Source organism: Nyctibius grandis, chromosome 10 (genome assembly GCF_013368605.1).
Source record: "Nyctibius grandis isolate bNycGra1 chromosome 10, bNycGra1.pri, whole genome shotgun sequence".
In the NCBI taxonomy this organism is placed as follows: domain Eukaryota; kingdom Metazoa; phylum Chordata; class Aves; order Nyctibiiformes; family Nyctibiidae; genus Nyctibius; species Nyctibius grandis.
Window position 1 is genome coordinate 20,423,920 of NC_090667.1, and position 13,561 is coordinate 20,437,480.

At 35.2% G+C, this 13,561-nt stretch overlaps 1 protein-coding gene across 1 annotated transcript in view; it reads left to right on the plus strand.

Moving 5' to 3' along the window:
- The window catches only part of CACNA2D3 (calcium voltage-gated channel auxiliary subunit alpha2delta 3), a 460,953-nt gene that overhangs the window by 364,395 nt on the left and 82,997 nt on the right, over positions 1 to 13,561 (plus strand). Inside the window, exons 19-27 of the mRNA XM_068408846.1 lie at positions 390 to 461; positions 691 to 752; positions 2,666 to 2,733; positions 4,559 to 4,604; positions 4,758 to 4,855; positions 5,659 to 5,752; positions 7,412 to 7,507; positions 8,824 to 8,945; positions 9,518 to 9,598. Coding sequence (XP_068264947.1) covers positions 390 to 461; positions 691 to 752; positions 2,666 to 2,733; positions 4,559 to 4,604; positions 4,758 to 4,855; positions 5,659 to 5,752; positions 7,412 to 7,507; positions 8,824 to 8,945; positions 9,518 to 9,598 — 739 coding nt within the window. The remainder of the gene's footprint in view (positions 1 to 389; positions 462 to 690; positions 753 to 2,665; positions 2,734 to 4,558; positions 4,605 to 4,757; positions 4,856 to 5,658; positions 5,753 to 7,411; positions 7,508 to 8,823; positions 8,946 to 9,517; positions 9,599 to 13,561) is intronic.

Consider the following 13,561-nt stretch of genomic DNA (forward strand, 5'->3'; position numbering starts at 1 on the left):
GCCCTGGTCTAACTTCAGCTAAATCCAGCTGGGAACCTAGTCCTTATCTTCCTATGCAGTAACTGCAGAATAGTATTCAATTACACTGTTTATCCCACGTAAGATACAGATTGCTACACAGAGAGCTATTTTACTGTGAATGATGCTGAGAGCTCCTATCTTATGTACCTCAGCAACTTGCCTGAAGTTGTGCGGCAGGAGTCTTGGCCTATACAATCAATAATAAAATCTGTAAGGGCGTTGTTCATTGGGTAGTAGAACTACTGAAAAGGAAGAAATGAAGAAAATTAAGTACTTTTGAGGCCAAATGAGTGTACCAGGGAGGTCAAAGTTGAGAGAATTACAGAAAATGCAAATAAAGGAATTGACACACATTTACTTCATTTCAGCTCCGAAACGCAATGGTGAATCGGAAAACAGGGAAATTCTCCATGGAAGTGAAGAAGACAGTGGACAAAGGGGTACAATGTATAAAATAGTATTGCAACTAAGTATAAAGCAAGCAGTTAATTTTTTTTAACAATTAAGATTGCCATAAATATGATTCACTGCAGTATATTTTTTTTCACTCACTGAATATAAACATTGCTTATGATTTTATCAGTGACTAACCACTTGATCTTTTATACATTTCTTATAGCAAACTAACTTCTTCCCCCTCCCCTTCTGCCTTTCTTGTTCTGAATCTAGAAGCGGGTATTGGTGATGACAAATGACTACTATTATACAGACATCAAGGGTACTCCATTCAGGTAGAGCTGACCATAATAAATGGACATTTCATCAGACTCATTGGGTTTGCATTTGTACAGAACTTGTGAACTCATTAAAAGCTCATCAGCAAAAGCTGACAATGAAATATCACTGGACAATGCTGAAAATAGCAAGGAAAAGGCACCTACTAGCACTTCTTTCAGCTTTACCAGGGATGGAAAGTTTGTGCAAGCTCACACAGGCAAACTCACAGTGTTTGTCATGGCTTACGTTTCATTAAAAAAATATTCAGTTGAAGTTTATGTTGAATGAAAGGCTTTCGCAAGTACTTGGAGAGCTATAAATACTATAATCTGTTTAAGTAACTACATATTGAGCCCCATTTTGATTTTTTTCCACAACAAAAATGTAATGTAAAATGAGATAGTATTTCACTTCCAATTTGAGGTTTGGATATTTTGTTTCTCTGAATTACCTTCAGTGTATTTGTATAACTAAAACTGAGTAAGTCAGCCATGTTATTTTGGCATGCATCTTAAGAGGAAAAAAAAAAAAGAGAACAAAGACAGGAAGTCACTATAAAAATGCTCATATTAGAATTAGAAATAATCCATTAATAAAAGAATGCTAACTGTACCTTATGCTTAAAGCAGGAGGCTGATAGTAGCAATACTCAACTGAAATTTTCTTTGATTGATCCATTTCACAGAACTTGAGCTACATTTCCACATAGAGAAAACATAGGCACATTTCTCTGATATCTAATGCATGTCTTTATTCTTGTTAAAATTCATACATGGGTGGTAAAACTCAGTGGGTTTTTTGTTTTTCTCTTTTTTATTATTATTTTTATTTTGTGTTTTTTTGTTGCTGTTTTATTTGGGGTTTGGTTTGGGTTTTTTTTCCTCTGGCACTGTCATTCTTACCCTATTCAGTAAACAGATATGGGGCTACATATATGCATGCAGTGAGAGTTCTGATTCTTAGGACAGAAATATAGTAGAAAAACTGTCCTGCCTTTTTCAGCATGGTCTGTATCTAGTTTTGATGGGTAGGAGTATAGACTCAGGAAGACAGCAGGGGCAACATTTATTAAAATATACACTGAAGTGTCAAAGACATTTACTCTTCAGCCCGTTCCCAGATTGAGCTGTTGATTGCAGCATGTGTGCTCTTGGATTTGGTGCCTCTATATGTGCTTAAAGTATCAGTCCATGCATTTTCAGTCTTACTGATTCCTGGCAGGTTCCTAGCCTAATACAATCTCCTTGAATGAATGAATGAATGAATGCCAGAAGGTATTCTGTGTATCTATTCAATAGGAAGAAGCATGGGATCTCCCAACTAGTTCATTAAACTTGAATAGTTTAAATGGTAGACTAAAAACCAAACCAAAACTGGATACGTAACTGTTGAGAGTTTATGAGGCTGAAGTCAATGCAAAAATGTTAAACCAGCTAAAAATATGAATCACAGAAAAATTATTCCAAGAGGAGTCATGATGCTGTTGTCACATATGAAATTATTTTCCTCTCAGTAGCTCCATCGATTCCCACACTTATGTAGTTTTTCAACAGCTTAGTCTGATTTACAAAAAATTGTCTCCTTCATTGTAAGGCCATGGGCATGTTCAAGGCTCAGCTGAAGAAATCTCATGCTGGGTGAACAGCAGTGAGCTTAGAGGGGCTTGTTTATTCGTTTGCCAGAGAATCATGGTTTACTGCACCTCTAAGCACACATAAACACAGGCGATTGTTGCAGGCACATCAGAAGTGAAACAGCATTGAAGCAGCTACTTGAACAATAAATATGATCAGTGCGGGTTTGGAAACAAACAGTTTTAAAGTTAATCAGAGTATGCTAGCTGGAAATGTTAGAAATGAAAATAGCTCTGAATGTCTGTTATTGTTTGTCTCACAGATTTCAAGGTCTGCTTTATTTCTCTGCACAGTTTAGGTGTGGCTCTCTCTAGAGGACATGGAAAATATTTCTTCAGAGGGAATGTAACTGTAGAAGAAGGTAAGATACCTACCTTCTCATGTTGCTTACACTCTAGTTTTTTTTGTGGATTTGGTAGACCTAAAGCTTGTATGTTTGTCTACAGATTCCATAAGCTAATTAGATATTTTTTTTTCTTTGAAGATCTTTTACTTCATGGGATTTCTTCCCTCATTTATATTAAGCATAGTCAGAATGTTTCTGAATCTTCTTTAGATGCAGATCATCTTCCGTCCTCGTCTCTCAATGTTCCAGAAAATCACTCGGTGTCCAACGTTAATTATTTGTGTTGTTTTCTGAATGAAGTAACAACTGAGAGCACTGTAATGGCTATGGCTTTTTTGTTCACAGACTATACATTATGAAATCTTTCAGAGCTATAACTACTTCGGGCATTGTCTACAAAGATTTGCATTATGCATTTTTATAACAACAGTAGAAGTAACCACAGAAAGAACTGTTCGTTCTTTCTGATTTTACTTTTTGATAAGTCCACAATTAAAATGAGTGAAGGAGTCAACTGTGAGTGGTGATTAAGTAGTTTGGCAACAAGATCAAAAGCAAAGGTTCCTGAAGATGAAGGAAGAGCAGAGGCATTTCAGAAGAGTGAAGAGAGGGTTGAGAAGTTTTAGCAGTTGCTGTGCAAAAAATGTTTCAATAGAGGAATGCTTTCTGATTTTATGCTTAAGTCTCCATTTTCAATTCTGCTTCTTGTTTTGTCAGTGATGTTAAACAAGATAGTTAATTTCTTCAGGTCTTTGCTCCTCGGCTATATTTTGGGACATGAGTTACGTTCCTGTACCCAGGAGAGATGTAAAAAGAAATGCTTTAAAGTTTGAGTCATTTGCACAGCAAATACATGTCTAGATAGAAAGAGAGCACAGCAGGAGACTTGGAACTGCTTACTCTCCAAACTGTTCCCAACATACCTCTCACCTATTTTCTTTAATCCAGGTATACATCCCAGCCAGGCTGTCTGATATTTCCTCCCAGATGCATCACCAGAAACATTAACACAGCCATCACTAACTGTTCCTTTTCTCACACACTTACCTTCACTGATTCTCTGTCGCTGATACCTCACTGTCCTCCCCAAGGACTATAATTATAGTTCTAGTTTTGACTTCCCTGCTTTTCTTAATCACTGTAGTTCTGTCATTGTTTATTATGTACTCAGGGGGTTTAAACACAGACCCTGCCTTCTGAACCCCGTTTGCTTATTGTCTATTGATAAGTGTTTTAAGAGTTTTTAAAATTGCCAAAGTACATTTTTATTGTGTTATATAACTAATGATATAGTTCTTATTTACAGGCATTTGTGTGACCTGTTAGTACAATAAACCTATTCTGAACGATCCTGTAAATTGCCATTAGTGTTCATGGGCTGTGTGCTTACATTTTGAGGGAATTGTTCTTTTTAAAGATTTTTTTTTTTCTAAGAAAAAGAGAGCAACTGTTATTAAATGGGAAGTATGTATTTTAGCATAAAGAACTCCACTAGCCAAATAGAACAAGGGAGTATGAATAGGAGTCTTTTACCATTGTGTATTTCTCTTTGCTCAAGTTTTCTTCTAAACTTCAAATATATCATGTGAGTGATTTGTATAAGTTAAACATATCAGCACAAAAAAGTTTTTCTTACCTTTTCACTTTTAGATCTGATTTAGTTGGCTTTTGCCTGTTTGTTAGACCCTAACGTGTATTTGAACATAGTTTACTGTGATTTATTACATTGTGGTAATAATGCACTTTCCAAGAAGGAAGGGTTTATGTTATGGACTGTATGTAAATAACCATCTGTTACACAGACTGCTCCCTAAATAACCCATTATTATTCCTGTTACAGGTTTACATGATTTAGAACACCCTGATGTATCTTTAGCAGATGAATGGTAAGCCTTAAACAAAGCATGAAATTGGTGTCTGTTACCCTTCTTGGTTTCGTATTGTTTGTGCTTGCTGAGCCCAATTCTTTACGTTCAAAGACAAAGAGAGATCATGCTTAGACATATTAACATTTTAATGTTTTGACAACGTGTTCACAGGTCCTATTGCAACACTGACTTACATCCTGAACACCGTCAAATGACTCAGTTAGAAGCAATTAAACGCTACCTCACAGGAAAAGAGCCATTGCTCCAATGCAAGTATTTTGTTAGATGTGCATGTATTAGGCTTTGCCCCAGCTAAAAACTGTTGTACTGAACCTTCTACAAAATGCAAAGCTACTTAGTTTAACTAGTGATAAATTGAGATTGGATTCCTTGTCTGATGTCACTTTGGAATTTCATTTGGTTTTGAGCTTTTTCCAGGGTATCAATAAAGATATTGACAATACAAATTTCTGTCTTTTAGGGTAAACAATATGCGTGATCCAGACATTCAAGTTTCTATTCAGATGGTGTAGCTATACTATGCAATATTATCTCTCCATCTGGTTTTGTAAGTTAAACAGGATTGGTCTGAATCAATCCTTGGATCACACCTCTAAAGAATATGCCAGATATTTCATGAGTACTTTAGGGAGAATGTATATTCAGTTAACATTTCTGAACTGCAAAGCAGAAAAAAAAAAATCAGATGGATAAGTGTATATTTTGTCTATTTGCAGAAATATAGACCTTTTGTGCCTGTTAGTAGACCTCATAGTTTTAACTTTGTCATGTGCAAATGAGAGCATTAGATAGTATGTACATGAATGTGTTACATAAAGTGGAGAATAATTTTTTGTTTTTTAATCTGAAACCGTTAATGCAATTAAATCATATATGAAAAACTGCATTGTAGTAAAATACCATGTAATGTTACATAGTAAATCCTTAATAGTGCAAAAAGTTTGAATGCATATCACAGATAAAATACAGTGTAAAAAAATTATTGGTTAGTAATAAAAAAAAATTATATCTGTATGCATATATGTTTACTGATTTTAATGTATTGTAATAGGTGATAAGGAATTGATCCAGGAAGTTCTGTTTGATGCGGTCGTGAGTGCACCAATTGAAGCTTATTGGACCAGTCTGGCGTTAAATAAATCAGAGTAAGTGAGCTTTGTGTCAGTCATGGGTGAATTTTTAATAGTTACGTTGGTGAACTGGTGGAATACCTAACAAATCTTGATATGCTTGAAAATATAATGTTAATCATTTGATCCTAAATACCACCAATTTTGAGTTCAGTGTTAAGTGTTTATGTTGCAGTGTACATCATGATGATTAGTTGTAAGGTTACCTAATTTTCACAGTATAACTAATGTAATTGTGTTCTAACTACAACTCACAGTTCTCAGTATTGCTAACAAATGGTTTAGAGTACTTGAGAAATTTAATGCAAAATTTACCAAAATTCTTGATGGAATTGGTAATTTTTCTCAGAACAAATTATATATAGAAAAACTTACACCAGTAAAATAAATAATTTATTTAATCCTTTTTTTTTCCTATTTGTTTGTTTTTTGTTTTATTTGTTTCCCAGAACTAATTGAGATCTAGGTTCCTGTTAATCAGGAGATTATCTGGTCCTTTTTAGTTTGTGTTTTACTTAATTCATTTATGTTACGATGTACTAAGGTGTTAAGTAACAAGATGTTATATATATTAGAGAAAACAGGTGTTAAGATTAGCAGTTCACATGAAATACTGTGATTGAAGGGCAGTTCTGGAGATTATCCTGATTAGATTTTGCTACATTTGAACCATTTTTTAAAAGTTGAATGAAAAATATATTGCTATAAAGTACATACTCATACTGAATGAGTAAAATAAATGTGATAAGATCTGATTCATCAAAATAACGATTATCCAGTCTCCTCTTAGAAGATAAAGATAAGAAATTGTATCATGCTAATATACTGTGGACATTGATGAATTTATATAGGGGCATAAGGTTTCTTGGAATCCTCCTACACAGTGGAATAACAGATCCAGTAAACACAAGGAAGACAGCTGCGGAGACATGCCAGTGAGAGAGTTTTGATCCCTTTTCATATCCTGACTTACGCTAATGAGACAAGCCATTTACAACAAGATGGCTAAGACTGTGGTCCCTGGTTTTGTGGTAGTATGACTGAAGTTCTTGTAGCCATACAAGAACTAGCTTTAAAGTAGCTAGCCTGGTGTACTGATAACACTGCAGCAACAGAGTTCAGACTGGACTACCTGCCACATATTTTTCCTAACGTCTAGAGGCTAAAGCCTATCCTGATGGGCAGATGTGTTTGGATCTGAGCTAGCTATTTTAAATCTAGCTTAGTTTTTCTTGCTTGAGCAACAGTCACACCTATAACTTGAAGCATAGATGTACCACAGAAGTGTTGAATGGACTGGGAGCAAGATCTGAAATTCCCACCCATCTTGAATTACTGGGTGCCGGTGGTCATTAAATAGTTGGTATACAGCTATGCCACACCTTTTTATTTTATGGCTTCCATATAATCTCTCCCCAAAAATCCTACCAAATTTACTGTCTTTGATTTTTAGTGACTCTTGGTCTAAACAGCATTTCTACATTGTATGTTTTCCAAAACCCACATGACTTTTACTTAAAAAATAGCATTTAAAAAATAAATAAGCAAGGGAACTATACTTAAAATAATCTTTCTCAAAAATGTGAACACTTGTACTTTCTGAGACCAGTAATATAGCTTTATCTGTTTACTGTCTGGAAACATTATCTTTGCTTGTGTTCTGCTCTGTTTCAGAAACTCTGACAAGGGAGTGGAAGTTGCCTTCCTTGGAACACGGACTGGACTATCTCGTATCAACCTGTTTGTGGGTCCGGAACAGCTTACTAATCAGTAAGTAACAAAGCTATGCTTGGCAGCCATATGAGAAAAGGAAAAAAAAAAAAGTTTATTTTTAGGAAGCCCACCTACTATTTCTTCCGTGGTTTTATACTGGCACACTGAAATACACAGAACAAATTAGAAAGATTTTATAGGATCCCTTAGATTCTTTCTTCAGCTGGAACATTTGGAACAGTGAGCTACTTTACACCTGTAGCCCATACGTTTACTTTCCCCTGCTCCCCTGGAGTTAGCCTCACATCTTTATTCTTCAGAGCAGAATTATGAATATGCTACATCTGCAGATGATGCTTTTTTTTTTTTTTACTATCCCATCTGAAAACAAATACCTGTAGGCTTTTTTAAGGGATTTTGCATCATTGTTGTGGAAAACTTTTGGTGTTGAAATAAAGCCAAGTGACAGAAGTAGACTGGGTGAAAGAGTAATCAGGAGATCTCATCATTCAAAGTTTCCTATTCTGCTTGGAGAAGATATAATCTAGTGCAGGTACAGGTGTCTTAAAATGGAGAGCTATAAAATAAGGTCCCATAATTAATGACTTTTTCAGGAAACAGCTAGTGTCAGGCAAATCTGTATGCATTATGAATGTAAAAGAAAATCTGCACTTCATGTTTATGAGAAACTAAGTTTATTGAATATAAAATTATATGGTGCTTATCTGACCACAAAATATTATTGTAGGGTGAGTAGCCTGACAGGTGAGATCAATAGCGCTGCAATTTGTTACTGTCAGACAGCAAACCAGAACAATAGTGTGGAGACCATACTTGCTCTTTTCACTGACACAAACTTTCCTCTGTCAACATTCCCTGAGATTATTGAAGAATGAAGTATGTAGTTGTCCACTGCCACCCCTTACATATTATTTGGAAAGTAGACTGTTAAATTAATTTTTTTTCATTACTTAGGAGTGAATGCCAGTGGCAACAAACTACTGAATCTGCAGTGCCTTTTCTACTTTGTACAGTTCACAGTTCTTGCATTGTGCTGAGAAAAAAGGCTTTTTAGACTAAGCATTTTTATTTGTACACATCAGTACAAATGTTTTTAGTGGTACTTAGAGCCACTATTTTTTTTTTAGTACTTTTTCCATCCTTCACAACAAAAGCAATTGCAAGTGTGTCACAAATAATTATTAGGGGCTAAAGTTAACCCTTTTGTTGAACAACTTGTATTAGAAAAATTGTCCAAAACCATTTTCTTTCCCAAAAGATTGCATTTTGTTTTTTCTTGTCTTTCAAAGCTAGAAACTATTGTGTGCCCTGCAACAAACAACAAGTATTTTCTTTTTCTCTCCTTTCTCAAGAGATTTCCTGACAGCTGAAGATAAGGAGAACATTTTTAATGCTGACCATTTTCCACTCTGGTACAGAAGAGCTGCTGAGCAAATACCTGGGAGCTTTGTCTATTCAATCCCATTTAGTACAGGTCTATAATTTTGTCATTCTCTAAATGCTGAGCCATATATGATGCTGAAAGGATTCCAAGTGTGTCAGTACCAGTGGGTTCCGTAACTAATCTCAAATGTTAATCTAAAATATGCATTGAAATTTGCAGCTAATTTACTGGTCCTTTGACCAGGTGCATCTTTTACAGGGCCCCAGGTGAAACCCCAAGATATGTAGTGTAACAGTTTACATTTAATATTTGGACAGGTTGACCTTACAGCCTAGTATTTTAAGCAAGACAAGTCCAACAAGCAAGTGTCCACATTAATGAGAAGCCCTACCAGTTGTCACCTTTGTTGACACTTTTAGCAGAGAAGGCAAAAACTGATTACTCATTTCAGTGTTTTAAGCTTATTGTTGGGATGCTGGGGAATTTTGAAATGGCAATGTCTATATGTTCTGTGCATACACAGGACGTGATGTTGGCTGTCTTATTTCTGTGCACTTAATCCACATGGACAGTTATTCCAAACCAGGGGAAAAAAACTCAGTTTCATCATTCTGCAATATGGTATTTCAATTTGATTTTTTTTTTCTTAATACACCCTGCAGAAACCACAAACAAAAGCAATGTAGTGACAGCCAGTACTGCTATTCAACTTTTGGATGACAGAAAATCTCCAGTTGTTGCAGGTAAAATTGTTGTAGTTTGTTTTGTTCATTTTTTTTAAAGCAGTTTATGTGTTCCTCACTTTTGGGTTAGCAGGAATTTACTGTAGGAATATAATCGTTTAAGAAGAGAGGAGGAGGGAAAGATGCAGTTAGACCTATAAGATATAATTGAATGACTTAGTGTAGAGATCAGTTAATGCCTTGTCTCCCTAAGAACTTGATCGTGTATTACTTGACTATCCAAGCTCCCTGTGAGCTATGGAGTTTGACTTAATGGAAATAACCATTATCAGTGGAGCATTTTTAGTAGACACAATTCTGTATCATTATAAATCATAATATATTATGTTAAGGAAAAGGAAATAAAAGAAAGGACGGACTGATATGTAAAGGTTCCACCCAGTCTTCAGGTTTGAAAATCCTCCTGTCCTATAACACATGATACAAAATGGTCATTTTGTCTATATTAGCAGAGATGTGATTTGATCAGAGCATATAAATTGAATAAAAAGCTCTACAGTCTGTCAGCTAAGGGTATAACAGTACTTAAAAACTAAAGGATGAAGTTTGACAACGACAGGTTAGAGGTAAAACATACAGATTAAAAATGAGAGTAATTAATTTTTATATTGTTGGATGTTCCTCACTCAAGTTCAGATGCTTTTCTAAACAGTTTTCTCTAGTTTCCAATGGTTACTGACTTTGAAGAAGGAATTAATTTAGAGAAGTCTTATGGTTTATTATGCCAGAAACCAAGCTCTCTTATCTCAGGGAAAATTAGGTACCTACCACAAAAAGCAAGAACCATCCTATTTTTCTCATATTTAAAATATGATTTAAAATGCAGTAAGATACAGTGAACACAATCCTGAAAGAGGAAGAATGTGCCAGATAATCGGGAAATCTCTAATCTGTTTCCTCAAACACAGAGTAGTTCCACTGATAATAACAGACTTTATAAGGACAATAGGAAAGTACCCTTCTGACTACACTTTGTGTGAATACAATCTTCACAACTTATTGAACTCTTCCATAATATAACAGGAAATCCTAATTATGGCTTCATACTCCTGTTATAGCATAAAACAGCACTTATGAACTAGTGTCAATGCAGATATCTGTGAATTGCTGAAGATTTAATTAAGAATTTTCACTGTAAGATGAAGAAGGTTGACATGTTATTTCTAGAATGCTTCATCATTTGGAGTTAGCAAAAGGCTCGTCATGCAGTTTTCTGTCATCTGTAAAATGTGTAGGTAACCTAAAATTTATTCTTTCCTCACTAGTGTTTGCTATTTAGTGTTGACTTCGAGAAGGTATCGTACATAACCAACTCTAATACTGTGTTAACAAGCTGTCCTGGTTTCATTGGGATTTTGTTTCAGTTTGTGGCCAGCCATGGTGATCAGGGCCATTAGCAGTTAAATCCAGGGCAGCTGACCCAGGCTGGCCCACAGGTGTATTCTATATCATTAACAATCAAGTTCATTATAAAAGGGAGGGCTTGCTGTGGAGAGGGGGGGCTGTTTTTGCTCTCCTCTCTTTTGGCCTCTCTTTTTTCCTCCTTGCTGATGATTGCTGTTCCTGGATAACCTGCTGCAACCTGTAGCTAAGTATACTTTTGTGTGTTTTGCGTTAACATTTATATTGGTTTCTTTATTTTATTACATCTGTTTGATTTTAACCCACGAGTCTCCCAATTTCCTTCCTCAGTTGGGAAAGGCACATTGGGTGAGAGAAAAACTGTTACTGTTTAGCCCTGGGTGCGGGCTAAAAAAAGACACAAGCTTTGGGGTTTTTTTGTAGTAATTGTAAAAGAGAGGGGCAGATGTTGCTTCTGTTTCCCAAATAATCATGTTTGATGTTGAACATTCAAAATTACTTGGGCCCCATATTTCTATCTAAAACAAAGATAGGGTCTTCAAACCTTTTTAATACCAAAGCGTGTAAAAGATTTCCATGATATATATAAATAATGCCATGAAAAATATGAGCAGCGTATTTATATTCTGAAGCACATCAGTTGTTTTTTTACTTTTATTTGTGTAACCTTTAGAAACTGTGTGCTAGATATTTTTCTTCAGTATGAAGTGTTTTTAAGAATTTGCTTTGAATAATTTTTCCCTTCCCTCTTGTTATGGTTGTATGCCTTCAGGGTTGTGGTTTTTTTCTTGGGGGGGGCGGGGGGAGCTCTTTGGATCTGTACAAACCATTTTCTGTGGAAGTGTCACTCAGCCAGCTATAGCCATTCAGAGACAAACAAGTGTCTGCATTATTCTTGTCCTCTTTGAGTTGGAGATAGTAAATGCAACTTGTCAGTCCTACTTTTTCTGTCAGAAAATTTTCAACAAAGTACCCAGCATCTAGTTCAATTTTTATGTTTTGTTATAAGGTTGACAATATTCTATTTTAAGCAAAATGGATTTGGAGGCAAGAACTGGAGCAGTGGTAAATGGGAGAAGTTTGAAGTTTTTATTAGCTAGACTCGGGAGAATAAAGTAGGATTATGAGTAACATTTTCAAATACCTACATCGAAGTTCAAATTTGACCAAAAGGTCTCATTTTAATTTGTGGGACGTAAGTATTCCTCATCCCCATTTGGTCTGAGTGGATTACAGAAAGCTGCAGGATGGGATACACATTTCATGTAATATCACTCTCTTACCTAGAGGGATTTGACTGAAAATAAAACTGTGCCAGAATGTTGTTTATTACAGATCACTACAAGAGTTTAAAATTGGCAGAGAGAAACAAGAACATAAAATGGAAACCTGAGTTAGACCTGCCCACAAGGGGGAAAAAAGGAACAAAAACAACTCTTACTACAAAATCTGCAGTCTCTTCTATTTTCTTTGTAAATATTTTTATTCTGTTTTTGTAGAAAAACATAAGTCATAGCAGACTTCATATGCAAATCTATACTAATGCTAATTGCAAGTAAGAAGACCCAACTCTTTAATATAGGCAGAAAAATCCTAAAATGAATGAGTCTCCATATTGTTACTACAGAGAACTTGAGTGTTGCTGCTTCTGTTTCACCATCTGTACCTACTAATACCAGTTCACTCTCAGAACGTTTGCTTATTGGCAAAAAAACATGTAATTTGTTTTTAAAATCCCTCCTGCCTCTTTCAATTGAGATTGTGATTTATTTTTTTTACTTAAATGAATTCAAATTTCTATAGAAAGTGTAAAAGAAGGAGATAAGTCTTTAATATATAACTGTAGTAGCATCATATTTATTACTGTTTATGCAGAGTTCAATTTATTTGCAGGAGAGAAAGGGACAACAGTACTGAATGCAGGAGTTTTTTATATTTAAACACATTTATGCTCAAAATTACTTTGTCTTAGTGTTCTCTATGACCATGTCTCCTATATCAAGTTTACATTAAAATGTTAAGTTTCTTCAAACAGTCCATATTACAACATGAAGGAGAATAAAGGATGGTTGAATTTTATTTTTTATTCTTCTCAACATGATCTAAAAATTGTAGAATCACCCTAGCCTTGAAATTCCACAAGATTCATGCAAGATCAGTATTCCTTTTGGTGACCAAGATGAAGCCAGTCATAGGATTATCTGATTTTAGGTAGTAATCTAGCTATTGAAAATGAGGGAAATTAAGACTGAATAATCTCTTCCGATGCTCACGTGAAAGGCAGTACATTTCACACTCTTGATAGAATTCAGCATTACAGTCTTGTGTTCTTTGATATTGCTTGATGAGTGAACTCATTTCAGGTCCTTTATCTGAATCTCTGTTTCTAAGTAGTGAATATATGAGCATCTGGATAAGTGTGGCATAGGATTTGTATGTGTTATGTACCTGATTCTTTTTATTTCCAATTTTTTAGGGGAAGCTGATGGTTTCATCATTATGATTTTGTTTAAAATAAATTTTTAAAGATACTGCTCACCTAGACAGTTCTGGGCAAGAAATGGGGACAGAAGCAAGCAAATAAAAGTCATCGTGGAGTAA